This window comes from Polypterus senegalus, chromosome 1 (assembly GCF_016835505.1).
Source record: "Polypterus senegalus isolate Bchr_013 chromosome 1, ASM1683550v1, whole genome shotgun sequence".
NCBI lineage: Eukaryota > Metazoa > Chordata > Cladistia > Polypteriformes > Polypteridae > Polypterus > Polypterus senegalus.
The window spans coordinates 227,212,165-227,236,229 of NC_053154.1; the positions used below are offsets into that span (position 1 = coordinate 227,212,165).

The 24,065-nt window shown below is 36.5% G+C and overlaps 1 protein-coding gene across 8 annotated transcripts in view; it reads right to left on the minus strand.

The window, feature by feature from the left end:
* The window catches only part of LOC120539587 (C-terminal-binding protein 2), a 391,023-nt gene that overhangs the window by 174,657 nt on the left and 192,301 nt on the right, over nucleotides 1-24,065 (minus strand). For 6 of the 8 annotated variants that reach the window (XM_039769855.1, XM_039769845.1, XM_039769816.1 and 3 more), the window contains one exon: nucleotides 44-191. In XM_039769855.1, coding sequence (XP_039625789.1) covers nucleotides 44-101 — 58 coding nt within the window. In that variant the 5' untranslated portion in view covers nucleotides 102-191. Of the gene's footprint in view, nucleotides 1-43; nucleotides 192-9,284; nucleotides 9,306-16,140; nucleotides 16,233-24,065 lie in introns of those variants that run through there. The other 2 variants (XM_039769826.1, XM_039769863.1) reach the window with 2 other exon arrangements.

A 24,065-nucleotide genomic window follows, 5' to 3' on the forward strand; every position in this document is an offset into this window, starting at 1 on the left:
ATTTTACATATAGCTAGGGTAAAAGAAGTTTTTCCAGCCTTACCTTCACAAATTCTATCAAGTCGTTGCCGTTTTACTTTGTGTTTGTCCATGAGAGCCATCCTTGGGTCTCAGGTGTGCTGTCCTCCTTTCAATCGTCACAAACCTAATAAGCTGCCTGGAGTCCTGAGGGCATAACGTCAACAGAACACCTAAAGAAACAGATGCAGAGCAATTCTATTAAAGATCATATAAAAGATATCATTGTGCATTGAGGAGGCTGCTGATGTGGAAGCTGCAGTATGAGACCCGGCAAATGGTTTCCTAAAATTTAATGAATAACTATGGAATTGCTAAGTAAATGCTGTATAAAAGGCATTCACTAAGAAATGGTGTTATCATATATAAAACAGAGGGCCATCTGGATGTGAACTGATTATCTCTAAAGTTAAAGCTAATAAGGAATCACCCTCTCTTACTGTTTTATAATATAACATACTATTCTTAAACCCACTAAATACAATTATGGCAACAGGAAGGGGGGTATCTGGAGCCTATCCCAACAACATTGAACAAAAGGCAGAAACCAGCTTAGGAGAGGATATCAATCCATCTTAGGGTCCACTCACGCACACACCTGCCATCATATAAGAACAATTACAGTCACCAGTCAACTTAACATGCACATGGGGCATCCATGAAAATATGAGAGGAATGTGCAAATTCTGTACAAGCAGTGACCACATATGGGATTTGAACCCAGGATTCTGGATCCATGAAGCACTGCACTACTGTTATGTAAATAACAATTTTAATTTTACAGTAATAATAATAATAATAATAAATTTTATTTAATGTATATTGCACTTCATATTTTAGAAATCTCAAAGTGCTACAGAGTAAAAACAAAAATAATAAAACAAGAAAATCTATGTATACTTTAACAAAATGTCTTTCTAAAAAGATGAGTTTTTAGATTCCGTTTAAAAACATCAGTCGACTGTGGGGCTCTCAGGTAGTCAGGGAGGGCGTTCCACAGTCTCGACGCCACAGATGAAAAAGCCCTATCACCCATACTGCGAAGCTTGGTTCTAGGGACTTGGAGAGTGTTAGTGTGTACAGAGCGGAGAGTGCATGAGGAAGTATGAGGGGTAAGGAGTTCCTGTAAGTAAAGGGGGGCATGTCCATAGATGCACTGATGAGTGAGGAGAATGAACTTGAACTCAATTCTGAGTGGAACAGGGAGCCAGTCAAGGGTTTTCAGGATTGGGGTGTTATGGTCATGCTTTCGCACCCTCATCAGGATCCTGGCAGTGCAATTCTGAATATACTGGAGTCTCTGAATACTCTTCGCTAAGAAATGGTGCTATATATAAAACAGAGGGCCATCTGGATGTGAACTGATTATCTCTAAAGTTAAAGCTAATAAGGAATCACCCTCTCTTACTGTTTTATAATATAACATACTATTCTTAAACCCAATAAATCCAATTATGGAAGGGGGACTATCAGGAAGGGGGAGTATCTGGAGCCTATCCCAACAACATTGAACAAAAGGTAGAAACCAGCTTAGAAGAGGATATCAATCCATTTTAGGGTCCACTCACGCACACACCTGCCATCATATAAGAACAATTACAGTCACCAGTCAGCTTAACATGCACAAAATATGTAAATATGAGAGGAATGTGCAAATTCTGTACAAGCAGTGACCACATATGGGATTTGAACCCAGGATTCTAACAATTTTAATTTTATAGTGTTTCTTAGTGCTTTTTTTTATAAAAATGATACCCCTCTTCTTGCAAATTATAATGTTAAATGAGGGGAATGAATAAATCTGTATTTCTTTATCTAGCACATATTGGGGGACCTTGACACTGGGGGCAACTGTTGAATTGTCATAATATGTTTATCTAATGGGCTGTTGGCTTTCCACTAAAGAGCATGTAATTTCAGTGTAATGGCAGTCTGGGGTTCTCTTGTTGATACTTTACTGTAGATGGTACTGTTGGCCCACCACTCAGCCAGGTAAAAAGCTGGCTCCTGTAACAGAGTTCTGTTGTCTTGCTTCCTGAGATGCCTTTTAAAATTGAAATTTCCCCACCTCAGCTTCCTCAGACCTCACCCCCTTAGGCCCCCAGTCTGGGATAATCAATTTCAAACTCTATAATAGACTACCTCATTATTATTATTACTAAGGGGTTCACCCCCTGCTCGCTAACCCCCCCATCCTGCTCTGTGCAACAGCCACTTTGCATCTCTACGGCTCGCGTTTTGAAAAGGGGGGGCTGAACGCAGTCGCTCCTCTCAAACCCCCTCTTAAACGGTGGTACAATGGGAAACAAAAAAAGTTGGGTTTTTTTACCTCCTCTTTGCTCAATCAGTTGCTGGCTTGCTGCTGCTGCCATGCCGCGTGATCTGCATCTCGTGCGTCGCTTTGAACATTTAAAAGCCTGTACAACAGCTGTCCTACTCTTTGTCTTTTACTTCCGGCCCTGGGCATGGTTAAATCTCTTGGCACAAACTCTCGTCTCATGGGACGTGAGTGCTTGATATTTTTTAGTTTATAATTTAAAAACGGAATAAGAATCGGAAAATCTAACATAACATTAAAGTTCTATAAATTCTGAAAAGAATGATACCAAACATATATATGTAGGTTTTAAAATAAGCCCGATTTAAAGCATGACAAAAAGCGTGACATAAAAACATCACATAAAATCGTTGCACTTTTAGGATTAGGATTTTATATACATAGAGTAGATTATTATTATTATTATTATTATTGTATCTTTATCAGGTACTTTTACCTAAGGTGACTTACAACAACAGAATTTATCAAACATAAATATTTTTTTAAAGCAGAGCACAGGAAGAGTACATGACTGGCACGTGGTCCGAGGCGGTGATTATGATTCAATGTCTAGTCCCCTGTTTAAAGGCCACATTACCTAGTATTAACAACATTACTCAGGAACAACTGTCCCAAAATGTTTTACCAAGGTCATACAGAAAATACAACATAAAAAATAAAGAGAAACTAGAGTGTTTAATAGAGCAGTTTAATAGGTAGAGGCAAAGTAATAAAGGAGCAAACAGAAGAAATTCTTTAACAGCAAACCGTTTCACACACATGACCCAGTGATACTGTAGCTAGACAGGTTATCTGGGAAACCTGCTACAAGAGCGCATTAAAGTATTCATTTTTCTTTTCTCTATTTTCATAAAATTTGTATTTCATTAAGAAATACTCAGGAATAATCTTCAGTTTTTGCATTTCAAAACAGAATGACAGGGTGCATAGATAGACAGACAGACCTTTGGACTGCAAAATACTGGGGTGATGCTGTCAGGAAAGGTGCTTCATAAGGCTGCTTCTTTTCCTTGGTTCTATTTTGGTATTCTGAAGCCATCTGGCAATGTGAATCAATTACATTTTTAAACAGTATTAAGCATTTGGTCATAGATTCAGTTTCCTACATTGGAAGTGCCACACAATGTACAAATCACTCACGATGCTTGGACTCCAATTACCTAAAAATGTATGAGATAAAAAATGTTTGAAGATGGTGTTCACTAGAGTAAGGCACCATTTAAAGTAGATAGTCTAGGTTAAATCACTCCTACCACTTTCTTTTATGTGGACCTGCCTTGAAATCTCCACCTTGCTTTTTTTAACTTGCACTGCATTTTTATCAGTATGCTGCTGCTGGAATATGTGAATTTCCCTTTGGGGATTATTAAAGTATCTATCTATCTAATGGGCTTTAACCCACAAGGTTACCAGTTCAGTCCCCACTACTGTGTAAAACATGGGCAAGGCAGTTCACCTGGTAAGTGGTAAATTGTAAAAATGATATATTTTAAGAATTAAACAGTGTCTTCATCTTGAAAGTCAACTTAAAGGTGAAAGCCCAGTACGTTTTGCAACTCGGTTTATTTGCTAATAATCTATTACAGAATTATTTAAACATACTCATAATGTTCAGTAAGTAACTAGATGTCTTTATGATGTTTCACATGTTATAACATCATCAACATCAAACTTAACAGCCTGTGTTCCCTTCTTATTTCCAGACTGAATTCTGTGCTAGAAGCCACTTAAGTTCTTTATTAACTCATTGCCCTTTAAAAAAATATGAACCCAATGATACAAACAGTGCTTTTATTGTCTCCATATTAAATGTTTAACCAGCTGTGAATGTTTGTTACTGATTATTTCTCTGCTAAAAAAAACTTTGGTAACAGCTTATTGTTTAAAATGCACATCATTGGAAAGTGCCATTTTGAGGGTCAACTGCACATGCATTAGAAAGCTGTCAGAAATTAAGTATGTCTACGATTTTAATTTTGTTTATCTTTGTTGCCCCATGTAGGGATTCTGACTATGATCTCACCGCCAGTGGAATTTTGTATTTCTTTTCCTGTTTTGTTTTTGTTTCCATTACTCAAAATAAGCATTATTGTAGTATTTCCAAGAGTATTACAATCTTTCACAAAGATATTGCTTGCTCCTGCCACTATCATGCATGTCTGCGCTTTGGTTATCTGGTGACAAAAAGTTTAAACATGTACACTACCTAAAGGATTATTAGGAACACCTGTTCAATTTCTCATTAATGCAATTATCTAATTAACCAATCACATGGCAGTTGCTTCAATGCATTTAGGGGTGTGGTCCTGGTCAAGACAATCTCCTTAACTCCAAACTGAATGTGAGAATGGGAAAGAAAGGTGATTTAAGCAATTTTGAGCGTGGCATGGTTGTTGGTGCCAGACGGGCCGGTCTGAGTATTTCACAATCTGCACAGTTACTGGGATTTTCACGCACAACCATTTCTAGGGTTTACAAAGAATGGTGTGAAAAGGGAAAAACATCCAGTATGCGGCAGTCCTGTGGGCGAAAATGCCTTGTTGATGCTAGAGGTCAGAGGAGAATGGGCCGACTGATTCAAGCTGATAGAAGAGCAACTTTGACTGAAGTAACCACTCGTTACAACCGAGGTATGCAGCAAAGCATTTGTGAAGCCACAACATGCACAACCTTGAGGCGGATGGGCTACAACAGCAGAAGACCCCACCGGGTACCACTCATCTCCACTACAAATAGGAAAAAGAGGCTACAATTTGCACGAGCTCACCAAGATTGGACAGTTGAAGACTGGAAAAATGTTGCCTGGTCTGATGAGTGTCGATTTCTGTTGAGACATTCAAATGGTAGAGTCAGAATTTGGCGTAAACAGAATGAGAACATGGATCTATCCTGCCTTGTTACCACTGTGCAGGCTGGTGGTGGTGGTGTAATGGTGTGGGGGATGTTTTCTTGGCACACTTTAGGCCCCTTAGTGCCAATTGGGCATCGTTTAAATGCCACGGGCTACCTGAGCATTGTTTCTGACCATGTCCATCCCTTCATGACCACCATGTACCCATCCTCTGATGGCTACTTCCAGCAGGATAATGCACCATGTCACAAAGCTCGAATCATTTCAAATTGGTTTCTTGAACATGACAATGAGTTCACTGTACTAAAATGGCCCCCACAGTCACCAGATCTCAACCCAATAGAGCATCTTTGGGATGTAGTGGAACGGGAGCTTTGTGCCCTGGATATGCATCCCACAAATCTCCATCAACTGCAAGATGCTATCCTATCAATATGGGCCAACATTTCTAAAGAATGCTTTCAGCACCTTGTTGAATCAATGCCACGTAGAATTAAGGCAGTTCTGAAGGCTAAAGGGGGTCAAACACCATATTAGTATGGTGTTCCTAATAATCCTTCAGGTGTGTGTATATAGCCTTCAATGAAGTGACAAGTTGAAAACAATTGGAGGTATACATTGTGGTCTGTAGGGGGCATCTTGCAACCCCAAACATCAATCCAGGAGTCCAAAAAGACAAAAGAAAAAAATATTTAATAACAAAACATCAATAAGTAATACAAGGGAACAGTAAATAAAAAAAAAAAACAATATACACCTCTGCCCCCTGGGCCTAACTAAACAATGTTAAACATTTCCCTTAGTCACCTTCCACTGCTTTGGTTCTCCTTGCTCCCTGTAACCAGCTAAGCCCTTGTCACCTGCTGCCTCCCAGCTCTAAGCTCACTGAGCAAAGGAAGTAATTGCGCCCCAACTACCTTCTGGTACCCTGCCATAAGCACTTCCAGGGACCTGGCTGGCATAATCAATCCCTCGTGTTGTATGGGTAGGACTCCCCCTAGTGGCACCAGAGTTTCTTGCATGTTACCATTATTACAGAAGTGTACTGGAAAGGGCCAAATTGATTGTCCTCCTCAGTATGCCTCAGTATACATTTGAAGCTACAACACATCGCCTCCTAGCAGCCAGAGGAACCTCAAACCATACAAAAGGGCTTACATTATGACTTACTGAGTACTGAGTGACCTCCTGCTTTGATGGCAGTGTCCTGTGTCGGTCCATAAATGTACCTCTACCCAGATTAACTTCACAACATTTATTTTTAATCAGGTTAAACTTTAATTTCTCCATTTTCCATTTTTTATTCCCCAAATGGAGCTCCTGAAAATTTAATTTGCGTCACCACACTGTTTCAGAATATTTATAGCAAATAATTGGATTTAAACTAAACATATACATTATTTATAGGTTTCTCGTTGTGGAATACATTCAAGAAATTCTTTAGACTATAACTTTTTTCAGGTCTTATATTTTTGTTGCATGATTGTTTAACCTCTTCCTCAATAGCTGTCACTAGATGGCATGCACAAGGTTATTTATGTCTCCAGCAAAAAAAAGTCTATAAAATAATGCAATCATTTTTTTTTTTGGAGTGACGGAAATATGTTTCCGTACTTATGCTACTTGTTGTTAGTGGGAGTTAACTACCTGGGTGCATGTGACATCACTGGGGCGTAGTCACACCTGCCATGTCCACCATCTTTACAAGTGCATGCTATGTACTTCTGAAGCATCTGAACTTTGTTTTTCAAAAAGACTAGATTCTTGAGCAATTCCATTTGTTTTTCTGTTTCTTTTGTTTCCAGATTGTTTGTATACTTGAAGATGTTGTAATTTCTGTCTTGATTTTTGATCACCTCTGTGATTTTATTATTTACTGACCTTGCCTGTAATTTCTCTTGTGACTTGCCCCTTGTCAGGAAACTGGTTGTTCTGCAGCATTGCCACAGCAGTCAGGAAATTTCAGATTAACCACAAAATAAATTTTGGACATATTCTTTTAATTTTGACTGAACTAAAGGATGTATTGCAAACTCTTTTGAGCAACATATTTTCATTAATTACCCTTTATTTCTTGGCCATCTAGCCTAAGTGTCTCTATTTTCTATGAAAATCTCCACTTTTGCAACCTTTTGCCGCTTTATTTTTTATGTGATTGTTTCAGTTTTTTTTATCTGTGTATCTGTGTTAGTATATTGTTATATTGTGACCAGCTGTGTACAATAATGTGTATATTCTGTGGTTGCTGTAGTCATTCATTCGCTGATCGTTGATTCCTACTTCTTCACTTATTCAAGGTTCTTCACTCCTGATCACAAGACCTCACCTCCATGTTACTGCTTAAGACACAATAGTCCTGTCTTTCTTGTTATAGGAGTTTTTAGTAGAGCTCTCCATTATTTTACTCCTGCTATTCTTAGCAGCAGCAAACGAAAATCTCTGAGGTAAAATTAGCACATCTTAAAGGCAGATTACTGAAAATTGTAGTTTCTTTAGTATCTGGATGCTACATTTAGAACTAATCTGTAAATACAAGATTAAGATAAAACCTGCTGTGCTGGCTCTTTGTGAGTTACCACATTGTACTGTTAACCTACTGTATATGTGTGTGTGTATAATCTTAATTGCAATAGTATGATCTAGTTTTCCAACTATTTATGTTCTTGCTGAACCCACTTCTTTCTTTTCAAAGCTGAAGTGCTGGATGACTCCTTCATTCATACACCCATATTTGGGTAATTTAAATCTGGAAATTAATACATACATGACTTTAAGTTGTGAGAGATAAACCAGAGAAAAACCCACAAGAACCACATGCAAACATCATATAGACAGACCATTGTGATTTTGCAAATTAGGACACCAGACTAAAAAAACTGTTAAAGTTTCTTGTTTTAGTTACATTAATTCTTTTGTATCTACTTTATTGTGGGCTCTTTGATTTTGTGACTGTTTTGCTAAGACATACTGGACTGTTTCTAAGACACTATATGACATGTCATGGATGCTCATTTTTACAACACCACTACACTTGATACACTGTCTGTGATTACAGAGTCACCTCTTGAAGAACTTAAGTCTTGCACTCTTAATATTCGATGTCTTTAAATTCCCAACTCATAGCATTCCACTCTCGACTTAGTTTTTTACGGGTTTCAGCAAGTTGTTTTTGTGACATCACATCTTCTAGTTAACATTGCTTGCAATCTTGCTCTTCAGTTTTTGACAGCTATATCCCTGAGTCTTAAGACATTCAATCTCATATACAGTTTCTTGAACACACTCAAGTCTCCTGGTCTGGTTAAATCTGTTTTCAGTTACTTACATTCCCTTTTGCCAGTAGACAGTTCAGAGAGACTGACTAGAACGAAAAGAGTTGGTTGACTTTGTCAATGTTGCAGCCCAGCATATCATATTTAGATACTAATGTCTGGCATAACAGGAACAAGGGAACAAGTGGAATTCAAACCTAAATTTCTAGAAATGGATGGTAGCAGCCCTTTGCTATCAAATCAATATTTATTTCTCCAAAATGCATTTTTTACTTGGTAACATAAAGCTAGAGTCATTGCTTTAACATTTACAGGTTGTAGCATTTAGTGAAGGAAATAAACTGGCTACAGCCACTTATTACTACAAATCCACAGGATGGCATTCTTTATTCATGTATGCAGTTGAACTCATAACCTTATTTAAAGTTTTATGCAAGTCATAAGCTTCTTTATAGAATTGCAGAAAATTTCTGAAATATCCCACCAAATTCTGCTTTTGTGCAGCTGTACTTACCCAACCACACAACATGGAGTTCATGCAGTCTGAATCATTTCCTGTTCTTTGACCCTTCACCTGATGGCTGAGTTTAAAGCTCAAATCACAACCCCTTAACTGACCCAAATTAAAAAAATTGAGAATAACTGCTGTACCATTCACATCAAGTGCTCTGAGATCATGTATACCATAAAAGGTTCTACAAGACAAGGAGACTAAAGCTGCTTATGCATCAGATCAGTGCCACTCAAAACAGGCATAAGGCCAAATTAAGTGCAGTTTCAGTGCACTCTTGAACTAACCCTTTACCTTCTTTGTTGATCACTAGATGTGTCCATTCCAGTCTTCTGTAGCTCCTCCGGGTCCTCAGATTTGTCTTGTCTGGCCAAGTGGCTGATCTGAGGGCATTTTGGTGGGGTGCAGTCTTGGAGGAGGTGTTTGCTGCTCACTGGGCCAGTATTACATGGACATCTGTCTGTCTGGCTAACATTTAGGTGATTGTGCATGTGGGCCCACATTCTGTTGTGTTCAGTTCTGAGACTGAACAGGATCCCTTGGTTTTTCTGATCAAAGTTTGGGTGCTGCTGTTGCCACTTGTTTTGAGTGATGTATTATGCCTTGAAGATGAATTCAAAGCAACAGGCGAGAAGAATAATGTAACTACAGTTCAGGCCTAATATCCACAGTTATTATACATGTGTTTAATTAATTCAATACAATGTGATCTCCAGCCTACTGTGCAACCCAGAAGTCACCACTGTGAGCCACATTCCATCTAACCAGTGGTGTGGCCTGCTGGGGGAAGTCATGAGAAAAGACACTTGTGAAAAGGCTAGGGCTTAAAATGGGGGCATTGACTACAGCATTATTGGCCTCGAAATACATTAAGTGTAAAAACTGGTCTCAGTTTTTTAGTTCTACAATACAGGCTAAAAGGGAGCTGATTGGTAAAAAGGCAAAATAAGTGCGCAGATGGAGTAAAAGCTACTCTTCAAAACTGGTGGTGGTGAATTTTTGTAGCAAAGCACACACTACTGTACTCTTTTAAAAAAACACAGTGGGATTCTTTTTTCAAACTTGCACACCAATACTAGGTTACATTTAGTTCTGAATTATCTTAATCCTGCTCAGGATCCTCGTGCCCAGAGCAAGTCCTGGTTTACAAAGGATGAATCGATAATTAAATTGGTATTTCTCAAAAATAGCAAGCACAACAAATGTGATCTCATTCACCCAAAATATACAATAACTTTAAAAAGCCTATTAAATAATTCTCAAAACCACTTAATGAATTGCAGGGTTGCTGGTGGCCAGATTCTATTCCAGTGGAAAATAAAGTAACAAGCACATCTGTGCTGAGTGTCAGTCCACCACTGGGCACAAACGTGCACACAGCCACACTGTTTCCACTGGGCATATTTTAGAGAAAAACCAAACATGGGGGAAAACGAGTAAACTCCACACAGATGATGACAAGATATGGAATTCACAATCAATATAGTGAATTAGTGTACACTGACGTTGCTACTCACTGTACCACTCAGTCACCCAGCTCTAATAGAGTAAAGTATGTTACACACAGAAGGCTGTATGGTTAGTGCTTCTGCCTGACAAAACTTGTGCTGAGCTTTTGTATTCTTCCGCAGCTTAAACATGTATATATTGGGCCTGTTGTCCATGACAATGGAAGTGTTTGTAAGGTTGGCCACCAGTGCACTAGTGTTCCACCCAGGTTTATCTCTTGCCTTCCTTCCAGTGCTGCCATTATAGTCATTGACACCCCCCTCCAACAACCATGTAATAGAACAAGGAACATAACACAACATTCTCAATTCAGTTTACCAAATTTTGGGTTGTGTTGAGGCAGGAGCTTAACTACAAGACAGGAAATGCTGCACAGGGTGCCAGTCAATGTCAGTGCCTACTCATCCAGACATGTGCCAACACTGGGTCAGTTTAGAGACTCTGGTTAACCTAACACATGTATATTTGTGAACTGAAAAAAGAAACCTATGCAGACATGGCAAAACTACACAGACCCCTCACAGACAAGGACCAAATGTTGATTTGAACATGGGATACTGAAACTATGAAGAAGAAACTCTGACCACTGCAGCACTACCACACCAGCTGGGAGATTTTTTAAAAATAGAGAAACTGTGGTTAATGCCACTGACTCACAACTTTGGTTTAATTTCTAATCAGTTTACTTTCAGTGTTTACAACTTGTACAGTATGCTTTCTGGTTATTCATTTTTGCTCCTATAGACAATAAATAATAATAATGTGCAAGTTAGAATAGCATGAGGCTATCAGACTAGTTTATTTTTTTGTGGCTGATGCTGTTGGGGAATGGTTTAGCTTCTTGAGACTCTGTAATATAAAAATGGATGCATGTTTTAATACATTTATTTTAATACAATATTAGTTAAAATTAAGTCAAACTTTTTTTTTTAAAAAAAGTCTAGAATTCTTCAGTACTGTTTTGTTAGAACTTCACATTTTGCTGTTGTTTCCCTCAATTACTACACTGTTACTTTCATCAGCGTTTAAACCTCAGTACCTGAATGTCTTGAAGCATGCTCAATAATCCAAGTAAGGAAATTCTAGAAAGTTGATTCTGTCCAGATGAACAGAATCAACTTTCTGGAACTTCTAAAAGTCTTCTCAGATTGTTGGATGTATTTCATGATCACCACCAGAGGGCGTCAATATCAACTCAAACTGAGCAGATGTGAGCTCTCAGATATTCTAAAGTGCTCTGGTGCTCCACTTCAGCCGAAAGCAAAGCATGTCCTAGGACAGTGCTTCTTAAATATTTTGGGACTGTGGAGCCCTAAACAAACCAATTTTGATTGCAAAAAACATATGAAAATTTAAAAAAAGATAAAAACGAACTTACAAAAATATAATTTATGTGAAAAATATTTAAATTAAGATGTGCATATACAGCATTTTTTTTTATAAAAGATGAAATAATAAAAACTATTTCAGGCATGAAATGTAAATGAAAAGGATGTGCTGGCATTGTATGACACAAATCATCAATATATGGTGTAAAGTTTGTTAACGGTACCTTTAATGTTGGTGTCATTCAGGATTTACAGTATTATGTTTTGATATTTTGTTTTTAATTCAATGAGAGTTGATAATCTACTTCAGATAAGCTTTAGAAGCAATCTTTAGTTGAATCTTAAATGCTTATTGACTTAAAACTCGACACTTATTATTTTTTTTACCTATGAAGTTGTAATCTAGCCTTCAACTTTTTTAACAAAATGTCTGAGGATGAGTATATCTTTCTCATTCATTGTTAGATCATTTTTATCCGCCAAAAAGACAACACTTCTCTTGAGAAAAATAGTCTTCAAATTTAACTAATGACATTTTGTAAGTGATTGATCACAGTATGTTTTAGTTAGATATAAATGTAATCTTTGTTTCTTTTCTGCCTTGTTTGTTTGGTGAGTTTTGAAGTTATCAAAGAAATTATTTTCAATTCTTTGTATCTAGAGTTTAATTGTCTTATTTGGTCATTCTTTTTTAATTAGAACTGTCAAATATTGATTTGTTTCCTGAAGTGATAACAAATTTTTTCAGAAGTTGAAATATGTTTTGCAAGGTAATGTAATTTGAGGATCCAATCTGTATCTAAAGAACTGCACATAGTCACAGGTTTTTTTTTTTTTTGTTAAGAATATAAATAGTTATGCTGTCATCACAAATTCTTGTGAAAACCAGCAAACAACCTCATATAGTAATAATAAAAAATAAATCTACCATCTACAATGAGTTCTTTACTCATATTGGCTAAATAAATAAAGTTTAGTTAACAACAGACACATTTAGTAACTATCATGACAAACAGCAGGACCTCTGCTTTCTGGTTTGAGTCAGCTTAGATCAGTGTTGCGTCAAATTTTGCTTATTTGTTTATCGTTGCTAATTTTTCCAGTAGCTACAGCTGATACAAAGTATTGTGATTGATGTTTCATGGAAATGCTATTAGGTTTTGCAGAGGGCCTAGGGTTCTCTAGAACACAGTTAAACAAATATTGGTCTAGGAGATGCACTTTAAAAGTGAGTTGCTGGAAAATTCACTTGGATTTGAGGAGTTACGTTATTTTACAAAGATTTGTGCTAAGGATTAAAACTGCAAGTCAATATCTTTCCTGAATAGTATGTATTGCAAAATTTTAGAACAGACAGAAAACTTCTCTACAACTTCAACTAAATAACAAAAAGAATGAAGTATTTTGTTCTAAATATTATTTTTTGTGTCATGCAAAATGAATTTCAACCAGAAAGTATTGTTCATTTAGTACACGTAGTGCTATTTAGCAGTGTAAATGCAGACCAGACCAAAGACACTTTCAAGTTGTAAAGGCAGAAACTATTTAATCTAGCCAAATAATTAAATATTAGGGACAATAACACAATATTAGGCATCATATTAACATACAGTATGTGACAGACAATATTAGAATGTAGGGCTGTGGCAATACAATTTATGTGATATAGTAGTTGTCATTGTGTAGAGTGATTTCAGAATGGCTGTGGGGACCTAAGTGAAACTTGGTGTTGCATTATACTCAGACTTGATTTTATTATTATTATTAGATTAAGTAGGTTCTGAGAATGGATGGATGGGTAAAAACTGCAGTCTTCTTAGAGAACAAAAACAAGCAGCCAGGTGTAAAAACTATTGCCTTAGCCTTAGATACTTCTGATGTTGATTAGGGGAATGTGAAGTGATTGTACGTCTTTGCCTCTGTTGTGAAAACATCTTTTTGAATTTAGATCAAACTAATGCCACACTCACAAAACCACATCAAGTGCAAGGCAGGAACAAAACAAGCCCATAATAGTGCCAGCACATGCATATTTCCTTGCAGATTAATATTGGACCAATTTACATTCACCATTTAACTTCTCCTGCCATTGAACTGATCTGAACAGTTCAGTTCAGAGACAAGTTGTCTTATGTTAGTACAGTGGTACACGGCTGGTCAGAACTTTTAGAACACCATTTTTCCAGTGTTTATTGAAATATAAGCAGTTCAAGTCAGTAAATATCCTGCAATATTACAAAGGTAAGTGGTAAACTGCCAGAGGTTTAAAGGTAAAGTTAAGTTTAGGTTACCAAAAACTGAAAAATAATGTAATTTTCAGAGTTGCACAAAAAAGTCTTTTTCTGGGAACGAGTAATGAGTTATAAACTTACCGGTTTTCTGTGGAAAAAGAAATCAATTAGGCCTTTTAAGTTCATGTTAACAATTTCTACAGGTGCCCCAACCTTTGCTGATTACTTATAAACCCTCCCTATATAAAAGTAATGTTGGAACAAACTGTATTTCTATACCATCTGTAGCATTATTTGGACAATATTGCAGTGTACATTGCTACCATAATGGCAAGAAATGGGCAATAAATAAAAGAAGAGAGATAGGTAAGTATAACTCTTAAAAGTGTAGGTCTTTTCTTTAGAGAAATTGCAAAGAAAGCTAAGGTGTCAGTGAGTACAGATTTCTGCACCATCGAAAGGAACTTTGAAACTGAAGGAAACTCTGACAGGAGCAGGTCTGGCAGACCCAAACCCACAATGCAATTATATGACAAATTTAAGAGAGTCAACAGCTTGCATGCCAGGCAAAACCACTTAATGAACTTCAGGGCTGCAGGGGCCAGATGTGATCCTGGCATCATGGAAATAAACAGACCTGGGCTGATTGTCAGTCCACCACAGGAATTCTGCATAAATGAGAGGCCTGTGCAACAATATCAGGGCAGAGTGTTTCCTTGAACTCTGATTTGAACAAAGTCTCTAATTGTCAGGCTTTCAAGTGGTGTTTGTGTACACTCTGACTATGTTAGGGTTTCGTACACCAGGAGTGGTTACTTCAGCATGCATCATCTTGATTCTCTGTCATCTAACACTTGCGAGTAAGTCAAAGAGGCCGCACATTGACTTGTGTGTGCTCTGGCATGGAAAAATGAGCTGATCTTATATTGTTACTGATGCTTTGAAGTTTTCAGAAAATGTCTGGGCAAGCTGGGCTAGCTTTGCCTTGTGAACAATGTTCCCCAGAACACATTATTTTTGATATACTGTAGCACAATTATTAATTAGTTACACTCAAGCTGATGAAACAGAGTTTAGGAGTCAGAAAGAATTGTCTGAAACTCAACATCTGCCAAATCAAGAAACTGGTTATTGACTCCCACCACACCATATAGCATCTATGTTACTCTAGGTCACTGTTCAGGGAGTGGAAGTGGAGGTGGTGCACTGATGCAGGTACTTGGGGGTCCACATCAATGGCAGGCTGGAGTGGTTTTGTAGCACAGAGAAACTATATAAGAAAGGGCAGAGCAGACTCCTTTTTTAGGAAACTGTTCCTTTAATGTGGGTAGTGAAACTCTTTACATAATCTACAACTCTGTGACGGACAGTGCAATTGTCTACGCTATAGTATGCTGTACTAGTAGCATCACTTTAACTCTTTTGGGGCAGATGTTGACAAAAGTCGACATCTGGGGTAGAGGGCGACAAACTGTCTTTGCTAGAAATCCCTGCGTGTCAATGTAAATTATAAATATTAATTGTCCTACCACAAATCCCTGAAGGATTCCACTTTTGACTACTTTTGGAATTACTGGCCAGCCAAATAAATTTTTTGTTCATCAATTTTGTAACCTGCTACAGCATTGTCAAACCCTAACTGCATTGGGGTCAAGGCAGAAATCAGCACTGAATGGGTCAGTAGTCCATCACAAGGCATACTTACACCCACCTACTCTATGTGCTCATATCAATTCAATTTAAAGCTGGTAATTAAACAACCATGCAAATCTTTATTATTGGAGACAAAACCAGACCATGAAGATGAAACCCGCGTAGACAAAAAAAAGAACATGTGAACTCCATAGAGACATTGTGATTCAATATATTTATGATTATTTGATTTTTAAGATTATGATTATTTTGTTCAAGATTAACGGAATATCAGAAGTGTGCTTCACTCAAGTTTGACAAACTCTAAGTAAAAACAAATTTTCTTTCCAAAATAACAGCTTACATATTGAAAGCTTCATGTGTTTTTTAAAATTATTTAAGAGTCAGACCTTTACAAACATCTAAAGTTGTAATTGTAAAAATAATTACCCATATTGGCACTAGTAAATATGCGACTGGCACCATAGAAGTGGTAAATCTGACGTTTTCTTCATATTTCACTTGTTAATTTTTTCTGCTTGAATTCACTTTACCCAGCTCTGAGTTGCTGCTGCCGACACCAGCACCTAATGCACACAGTGGGTGTCATTGTCAACAAAAGGCACAAATAATTTAGCAGATTGTAAATGAGCAGAAAGCAAATATTGTTAGAAGGCTATGGAAGGAAAGTATTGGCTCTTGTAATATGCACAAGTAAGAAATGAAAGTATGCATTAATGCTGACCAGTATTGACCCCTGGAAAGTGAGAGTACCACCAATTAATCACATGTTTAAGTCACTGACTTGCTACAACATACACATGATTCCAAATCAGAGTATTAAATAATGCAGCTGTTATTTTTTTCTTACAGTTATTAACAGTCAGTTGGTATTTCTACTAGTGTTTATCTATACATACTTAGAATTACAATTGTATTATGATAAAGAATCATACTATTAGAACAACCTACTAGTGATGCAGCACTGTTGTCTCTTAACTACACATTTCTACGTTTTGACCTGCACTGAGTCTTTTCCTTACACCTCTAGATCTATGGTGGAAGTTTATCTTAAAATACCCTGCTTATACTAAGCATACCCAATCAATCTCACTGTATTTCTCCCCTACTATATACTTCTTGCTACATCTTCAGGTTTATTTATATGTACAGTTTCTGTTTTAAAAAAAATAGGAGCTGCGTCCAGTAAGCAGTAACCAAATATGGATGGAATGCCAGACTATTGCAAAGCACACTCATTCACACACCCACATTCATTCATATACGGCCAACACAGAATTGTTGGATGGTGGGAGATAAAGAAGAGATTATTTGTACTGAAAGCTTAATTTATTGCATGTAAGGTGGCTAAGAGACTAGTGGTGAGGTTCAGGTATTATTCACTAATATAAAATCCCACAAGAATGTATTTTTCAAAATAAAATACATAAAATATTTGACTGCATTCAGTTATTGCTCAGTTCATTTATGTTCTTGCCTGATACAAAACTGAAACAATCAACCTTGATGTGTCACTTTCAAGACACTTTACTGAGGTCACTCAGTCTAAGGTCATTCGCATTGGTTTTCGGACTGATTCTTGCAATACTGAAATATATTCTATTCTTAAACCTCTACTGATAACTTGCATTGTAACAAGATGTTACTCCATTACCACTATTATTTCCATAGCTGACTTCTAATTAAGTAATTACATCACTGGGTTTGCTGCTTCAAAACCGTTTATTGTTGAAAAAGGGCATTTCAGTTAGCTCCTCAGAAAAGGAGTGGCAATCAGCCACGGTGATGTTTGCTGTACTCCTGGATGGCATTAAAGTGCATAGGTATAAACTGATTGTAATCGCCTATACCACACTTCTACGTAGTATGCAAGCTTATCTTGCTCAACTAAAAGAATCCTGACACACCCACTATAGCTCAGGGGGCAAGCAACATTTTACATTATCTTAAATTACAAAAAAAAAATCTAATTCTCTCATAGAAGAATGTTAAAAAAACTTTTTAAAAACATAGCAATAACTCATTAATATTATTTTAGGATAAGCATGTTGGGCTTGTAATTGACTATATTGCTATTAATTGTTCTGTTTTATTTAAAAAGTTAGTTGTCGGGTTAAATCTTGTTATTCATTTTTTTTTCTTGTTGCATTTTTATTGTTCATTTGTTTTCTCTGTATTGGTTTTGAAGAAAATGTTCGTATCTTTTAGGTTGTTATTATTTGCTTGATTGAGTAGTATGCCGTTGTAATACTCTGCTTTTTGAAAATAAAAATTTATATTAAAAAAACAAACCCTTATTGCCACAGAAAAACCTTAGCCTTACATTTAGGTTTAATTATCATCCCATTTACAGCCTCCTTCTAAAATTTTTAAGATAGTCGCTGTAAGGGGTGAAAGCCCACCTTAAGTTCTAAAGAATTAAAGTCTACAATGCTGGTTTCCATGCATCATACAACACAGAGATTGCATTAGTAATGGTTGTCAACAATGACCGCAGATTCAGGGTTCTCAAATTTTTCAGCCAAACATTTTTCCATTTATAGAACAAAGAAACTATACAAATTGGACTAAAGTCAGTTTTATTTTCTAAGGTGGCTTGGGGCTTTGCTGCGGGTTGAATCCTGCTGAATGTCTTTTATCAGTCTGTGTTTATGACACACATGTCTAAAAGCAAATGTAAAATATGTATCTTGAGCTACCCAGTGCTTAAAAGACACACAAGACTGGATGAGTGGAAACTATCTCCAGCTAAACTACTATAAAACGGAAGCAATTCTTGTAGGCACTGCATACTAGTTAAAAAGCATACAATTACCCAAATTACTGCTGTACTAGGGTGTTGTACCGTGTTGGCCAGTGAAAAGCCAAGCAAAATGACACCTTTTATTGGCTAACTAAAAAGATTACAATATGCAAGCTTTCGAGGCAACTCAGGCCCCTTCTTCAGGCAAGACAATGCAGAGACTGCTGCATTCTGGCTCTTGTCATGATTCCATGTCTTGGTACCATTCAAGTATTTAAATATAATAGTTCAGAGGTTGAAAAGCATAAATGTTGTCTTGTTTTCTTTCAAAACCTGCACCTCAGATACACCATGTAAGGAATGGAAGGAGTCCAAACAATGTCTAAACAATAAAGTTGTGTCTATTTTCACATTTTAACCTTATCTATTTTAGATAATAGTAGTAATACTAGTACTACTAGTAGTTTAGTATTAGTATTAACCTGCAAACCAAGAAAAACCTTTAAATATAACAAATGAAGCTCTAACATCGCCAATGTCTTTCCATTCTTTAACCCAGCAATATTTAACCTGAACTGTGGCTCTACTAGGTGACCCAGAATGACAGTCTTAGTGCTCTGGTTGTATGACATGATGTTAAAAAATAGCCATTCATATCTATACCTGGCCCCACAGAGTGCCCAAGATGTTACTGATTCTAAATTAATATTGTGAAAATATTTAGAATGCCATGGTAAGGCGACAGATAACACATGGTGATGGAATTGCATCTCCTAGTTAATGCATTCTCTAAGCTCCTAAAATAAAACAAGAGCAAAAACAAAAAAAAAAATCAACCTGTGAACTATGATCAGTCTCAGGGGAGAAAAAAAGTCACCGTTGGTAAAACTAAATAATGTATTCCATTAATTATATTAATTGAACACAACCAAAATCAACAAACATTTACATAGCTGTGACAAATTAAAAGACTGTAACGCTCATAAATGTAGAATGAGAAAGATAAAATGCAAATCAGAATAGAAACAAATTCCCTCCTCAAGTTGAAAAATAAGCAGCTTTGTTGAGACTAATTGAATTTGGTGAAGTAAGACTGAGGAAGCAGTATGGTTTGTAACCAGCTATAAAGATGTCCTGTTTCAGAACAGCTAATTAGTAGCAAATGATTACTTACTCCACCAGTGCCAGAGGCTGGCCTTGCTAGGCAATTAGTAATAAAAGTCAGTGGTTCTTTGTATCTCTATGTATTATAAGTTACAACATGAAAATAAGGTGGAATCACAAGGTATTAATATCAGAAAAAATGAAGCATGATTAATACTGCAAATGCTGGTATTCCCAGGTTTTCTACATTGAAGCTCCACTCCAAGAAAGAAGTATATAATAATGTATCAAATGAGTGCACAATTTCTAAAATGACTCTTAAAAGATAAGCTCTAATGGACCCACACATCACATTTCTCTACAGATTTTCATATAAAGATCAAATAAAGAGTTGTGGCAAGACAGCCTTTCTGTTTAGTTGGACTATAAATAAGAAATCTTCCATACTAGTAAATATTGGCATATTGAATGGGTGACTTAAGTGTGTGTTAATATAACAATGTTCACCAGGGCTTAAATAATATTTTATTAGTAAAATATAAAAAGGGATGTGGCCATTGGCTTAAAGCCTTATTACTGTCTCTGAGTAAAAATGTAATCTTAAGACTGCAAAACAATATTGCTCTATCTCTGAACTTCTAATGCTAGGGAACAATATCCCTTTGACAATTCATTTTCACCCAGGACCATATGCCACAGTCAAGAAATGGGTGACAGAATTCTGTAATTCTTTGCAATCTTACAAAAATTTTGACATTGATAAAAGAACAAAATGTTGTGACATTGGAGTAAATCAGAATGAATAATAGCAGACAATGTAGGGACTAGTTATGGATTAGTTTAATCTGCTCTTCATGAACAATTATGTATGAGCAAGGTCTGTGCAGGTTGCATGTTGACTGCAGGAATAAAACATCACTACATCCAAAGATTCATGCAGGATATCAAGCTAATGGATTCTGCTAATTTGAAAGCATTTTGTACCTGGTGATGAAACTTCAATATGTCGCTATAATCCAAAACAACAATTGAAACAACAAATGTGTTTTGGTTATCCATCACTAAAGAAATACACAGTTCAGGCCAGTGTTGGCAAAGTAACGTGTACAATTTTATATTATGTAGTGAATGTACTCCATACTTGTGGCATGCCTCAAAAAGGCTCACATAACCAGTTTAGTGTTATGCTTATTTTCCATTGGCATTTGGCAGAAAAAACAGAAAGGAAAGCTGTCAACTCTCCTTTCTGTATGACAACAATAGTTCCACTTAAACTGCACCGGTTAAGAAAAAGCTCTGTAAAATTTTCGAGGGCAAGAGATGCAAATTCCACTCAATTATCCAGACCTGGCCCTTTGCTACTATAACTCTTTCCTAACCCCATGCTGCTATACCAATGATGAAAACATTTAGTGAGTTAAACAGGAGTGGTTAGACATAAAATATTTGAGTGGAATACTGTAGAAAAGTTTTGTTATCTTTCTGACAAGTTTATTAGTGTTCATGGGGATTATGCTGAAAAATCACACTTCTATGGTTTCACTTCTTCTTCTTCTTCCTCATCATTTTTTGCCACTTCTATGTGGGCTTGATGTGCTTCATCAACCTTCTCCAAACAACTCAGACTCAGAACTTCTTAGTCAACCTTTGTGTACATTTGGGTGTATGAAACACTTATATTTAATATTTTTGTCTCTTACACTTTCTCTCTCTCCAAATATTTATTCTAGTTAAATAAAATTAGATTCAAAATCCTAGCTTTGCCTTACTAGGGAGATCAAACCCATATATACGTCCAGAAAATGTGATGCACCAGATTGGTCTTTGTGCTCAAGTTTCTCTGGTCATCTTATAATGTTGCTTCTCAGGGCCAGTAAATCTTCTCATCAGACAAGCTTTGCCTTGCTTTTAAAATCTGTAGTCAGCGCAGATTGGTGGCACAGTGCTTAGTCACAGCTGCAGGAAGAATGGCTTTGAAACTTAGTCTGTGCTGTATCTGTATGGAGTTTACTTGTGTTGGCATTGGCCTTTCTCTAAGTACTCTAGGTATATTTCTTCCCGCATCTTAAAGATGTGAATGTTAGGTTAAATGGATACCATAAATTGGTCTGATGTTATGAGGTGTGAATGTGTTCATAAGTGAGATCAATGATGAACTTGTGCATGTCCTGAGCAAGGTTATTATAGTTAACAAAAACAACAATCAAAACTGAAACTATTATTAAAAAAACATTATCATAAACTGAAATAAAATAATTAACAAAACTGAAATGAAAAACTAAACAAAACTATTAAAGTACTGTACCTGGAAAGACTAACTGAAATAAAATAATAATTTACTAAAATATTTTTAGTTTTCATTTTTGAATGAATATTCTTGTCGTTAGTCTTTAACCCTTATAAGTTTTAACTCTAAAACATAAAGTCATTCATCACGAGCCGCCCGCACATATTCATCCAGTGAACGGCTGCTGGTGACGGAGGGCGGGTGTTCACACAGAATTTGCGGTGACAGATCAAGCTGAATGCGGGTGCATAAAGCGTGTGGAATAGCAAGCGCCATTCTTTGCTCCTATTGTATATCAAGGTATAATTCAAACGGCTGAAATCAGAATGTGCCGGCGAACAAAACGTTTACCATATGGACAGAAAAATCACAAGTGAATAATGTTTCAGTTTATTTCTCAGGTGACTGCTTTTTGTTGCCAGCAATTCACCTGCCACTTTGCACAGGAGAAATCGTTTTTTACTTTCTCATATAAGTATAGAGAATATAGTAATCATGAAAAAATTCAACCTCGATATTTGATTAATCTTGAAGTTATAGACCTCCCAGAGTCCAAAAATACAGTGTTTTGGAATTGTGTGTGTGCGCGCGCGCGCATGTGTAAACACATTAACTCAAAAATGCAACTAGATAGATGAAGGAAATTCGGCATGTGGTTGTTACACCACAGTTGTAGATCTGTATTAACGTTTGGGCCAAATCCATTACCCGGAAGTGGTACTTTACCTGAACACATACTCAATTTTTTTTTTATTCATGCAGCTGCAGAGTCCAATTTATTCAACTTTTATAATAATTGTTCAATATATTATTAATTTGATTTGATTTGTTGTTGATGGTTCCTTAATATACATAATATAAAAATATAATCGTCTTGCTGTTTACACCTCAAATATCCATCCCCATATCTGAGTATACAAGAAAGTCGAGGGGAGACCACTCCCGGTTTTTGAAAATTAAACGGCACTGCTCGAGAGACTGACTAGGTCATCATATAAGATCAGCATATTGTTGCTGACCAATCACTTTTGCTTTAAAAACATCGTTTAACAATAAAGCGATACAAACAAATGTAGGTAGGCGAAGAGAGTCTGCCAAGTGATGAAAAACTAAACATACTAATGGGTTTTTGTATTTATTATATATTTATTAATTTATCTTTTTTTTAGTTCATATTCACAACTCAAAATACCTGATATTGTGAAAGTAATCCATTAGCAGAATTGTATTTTAAAATATTTGTCTCCCTTTTTTCAATGTTTTTCTCTCTCTCTCAGAATAATTAGTTGAAACATCATATTCTTTTTGTTCTTAACATCAGCCTTATCATACATATTGCATACCAGGGATTTTTCCTGCCGTACATCCAAACCTGCTTGGGTTGGCTCCAGGGTTCCTGTGATCCTCCTCTGAATAAACAGGTTTAGATAATATGTCTCTGTCATTTTATGCCTGTCCGTACTCCAATTACCTCCTCTTGCTCTGCTCATTATGGGTTTACTGTCCTTTATGGTGGTCTATTCAAGTCTCACTGCCCCTAACCTTCACACTACATGCTTGTTTTTCTTTGTTTCCCTAAATACAGATAGATGTGGTCTGCACACTGATTCAAGTTGAAGGGCCCTGTTCTTCCTAAACCCCCATGATTTTCATCAGAAAATATTTAAAAAATATAAAATTGTTCGTATTCAGTGTCTAGTTTTGATTCTGCTTGTTTTTCTCAGACAAAAACAAAATCAAATAATAAACCACATAGTTTAGTAAGCTTCCACTAACATTAAACTCTTATCCAAATCTGTTAAGTGTACAGTTCTGTCTGATTGTGACATAAAACTAAACTCTGTTGGAGCTCCATGCCATAATTACTAAAACTAAAGCTGAAACTAATAGATATAAAAATAAAATAGAAATGTCTTTGTGAAATAAAAACTAAACTAAAACTAAAAATACATGATGAAGGAAAACTAAAACTAAGCTGAATTTCCAAGTAAGGTAAGAAAAAATATAGAAATAAAAACTAATATAAAAAGGCAAAACTATAATAACCTTGGTCCAGAGTTGGCTTCTGCCTTGGACCTTAAACAACCAGGATAGGCTCTTGCTGCCTAAGACCCAAAAATTACATGAATGGATAGATGATTACTTAGCAGCTCTAGTGCTCTGCAAGAACGTGTGGATTCATAAGCAAGTTCTACCGTCTGCTTGTGGTCGTTTTGCTGG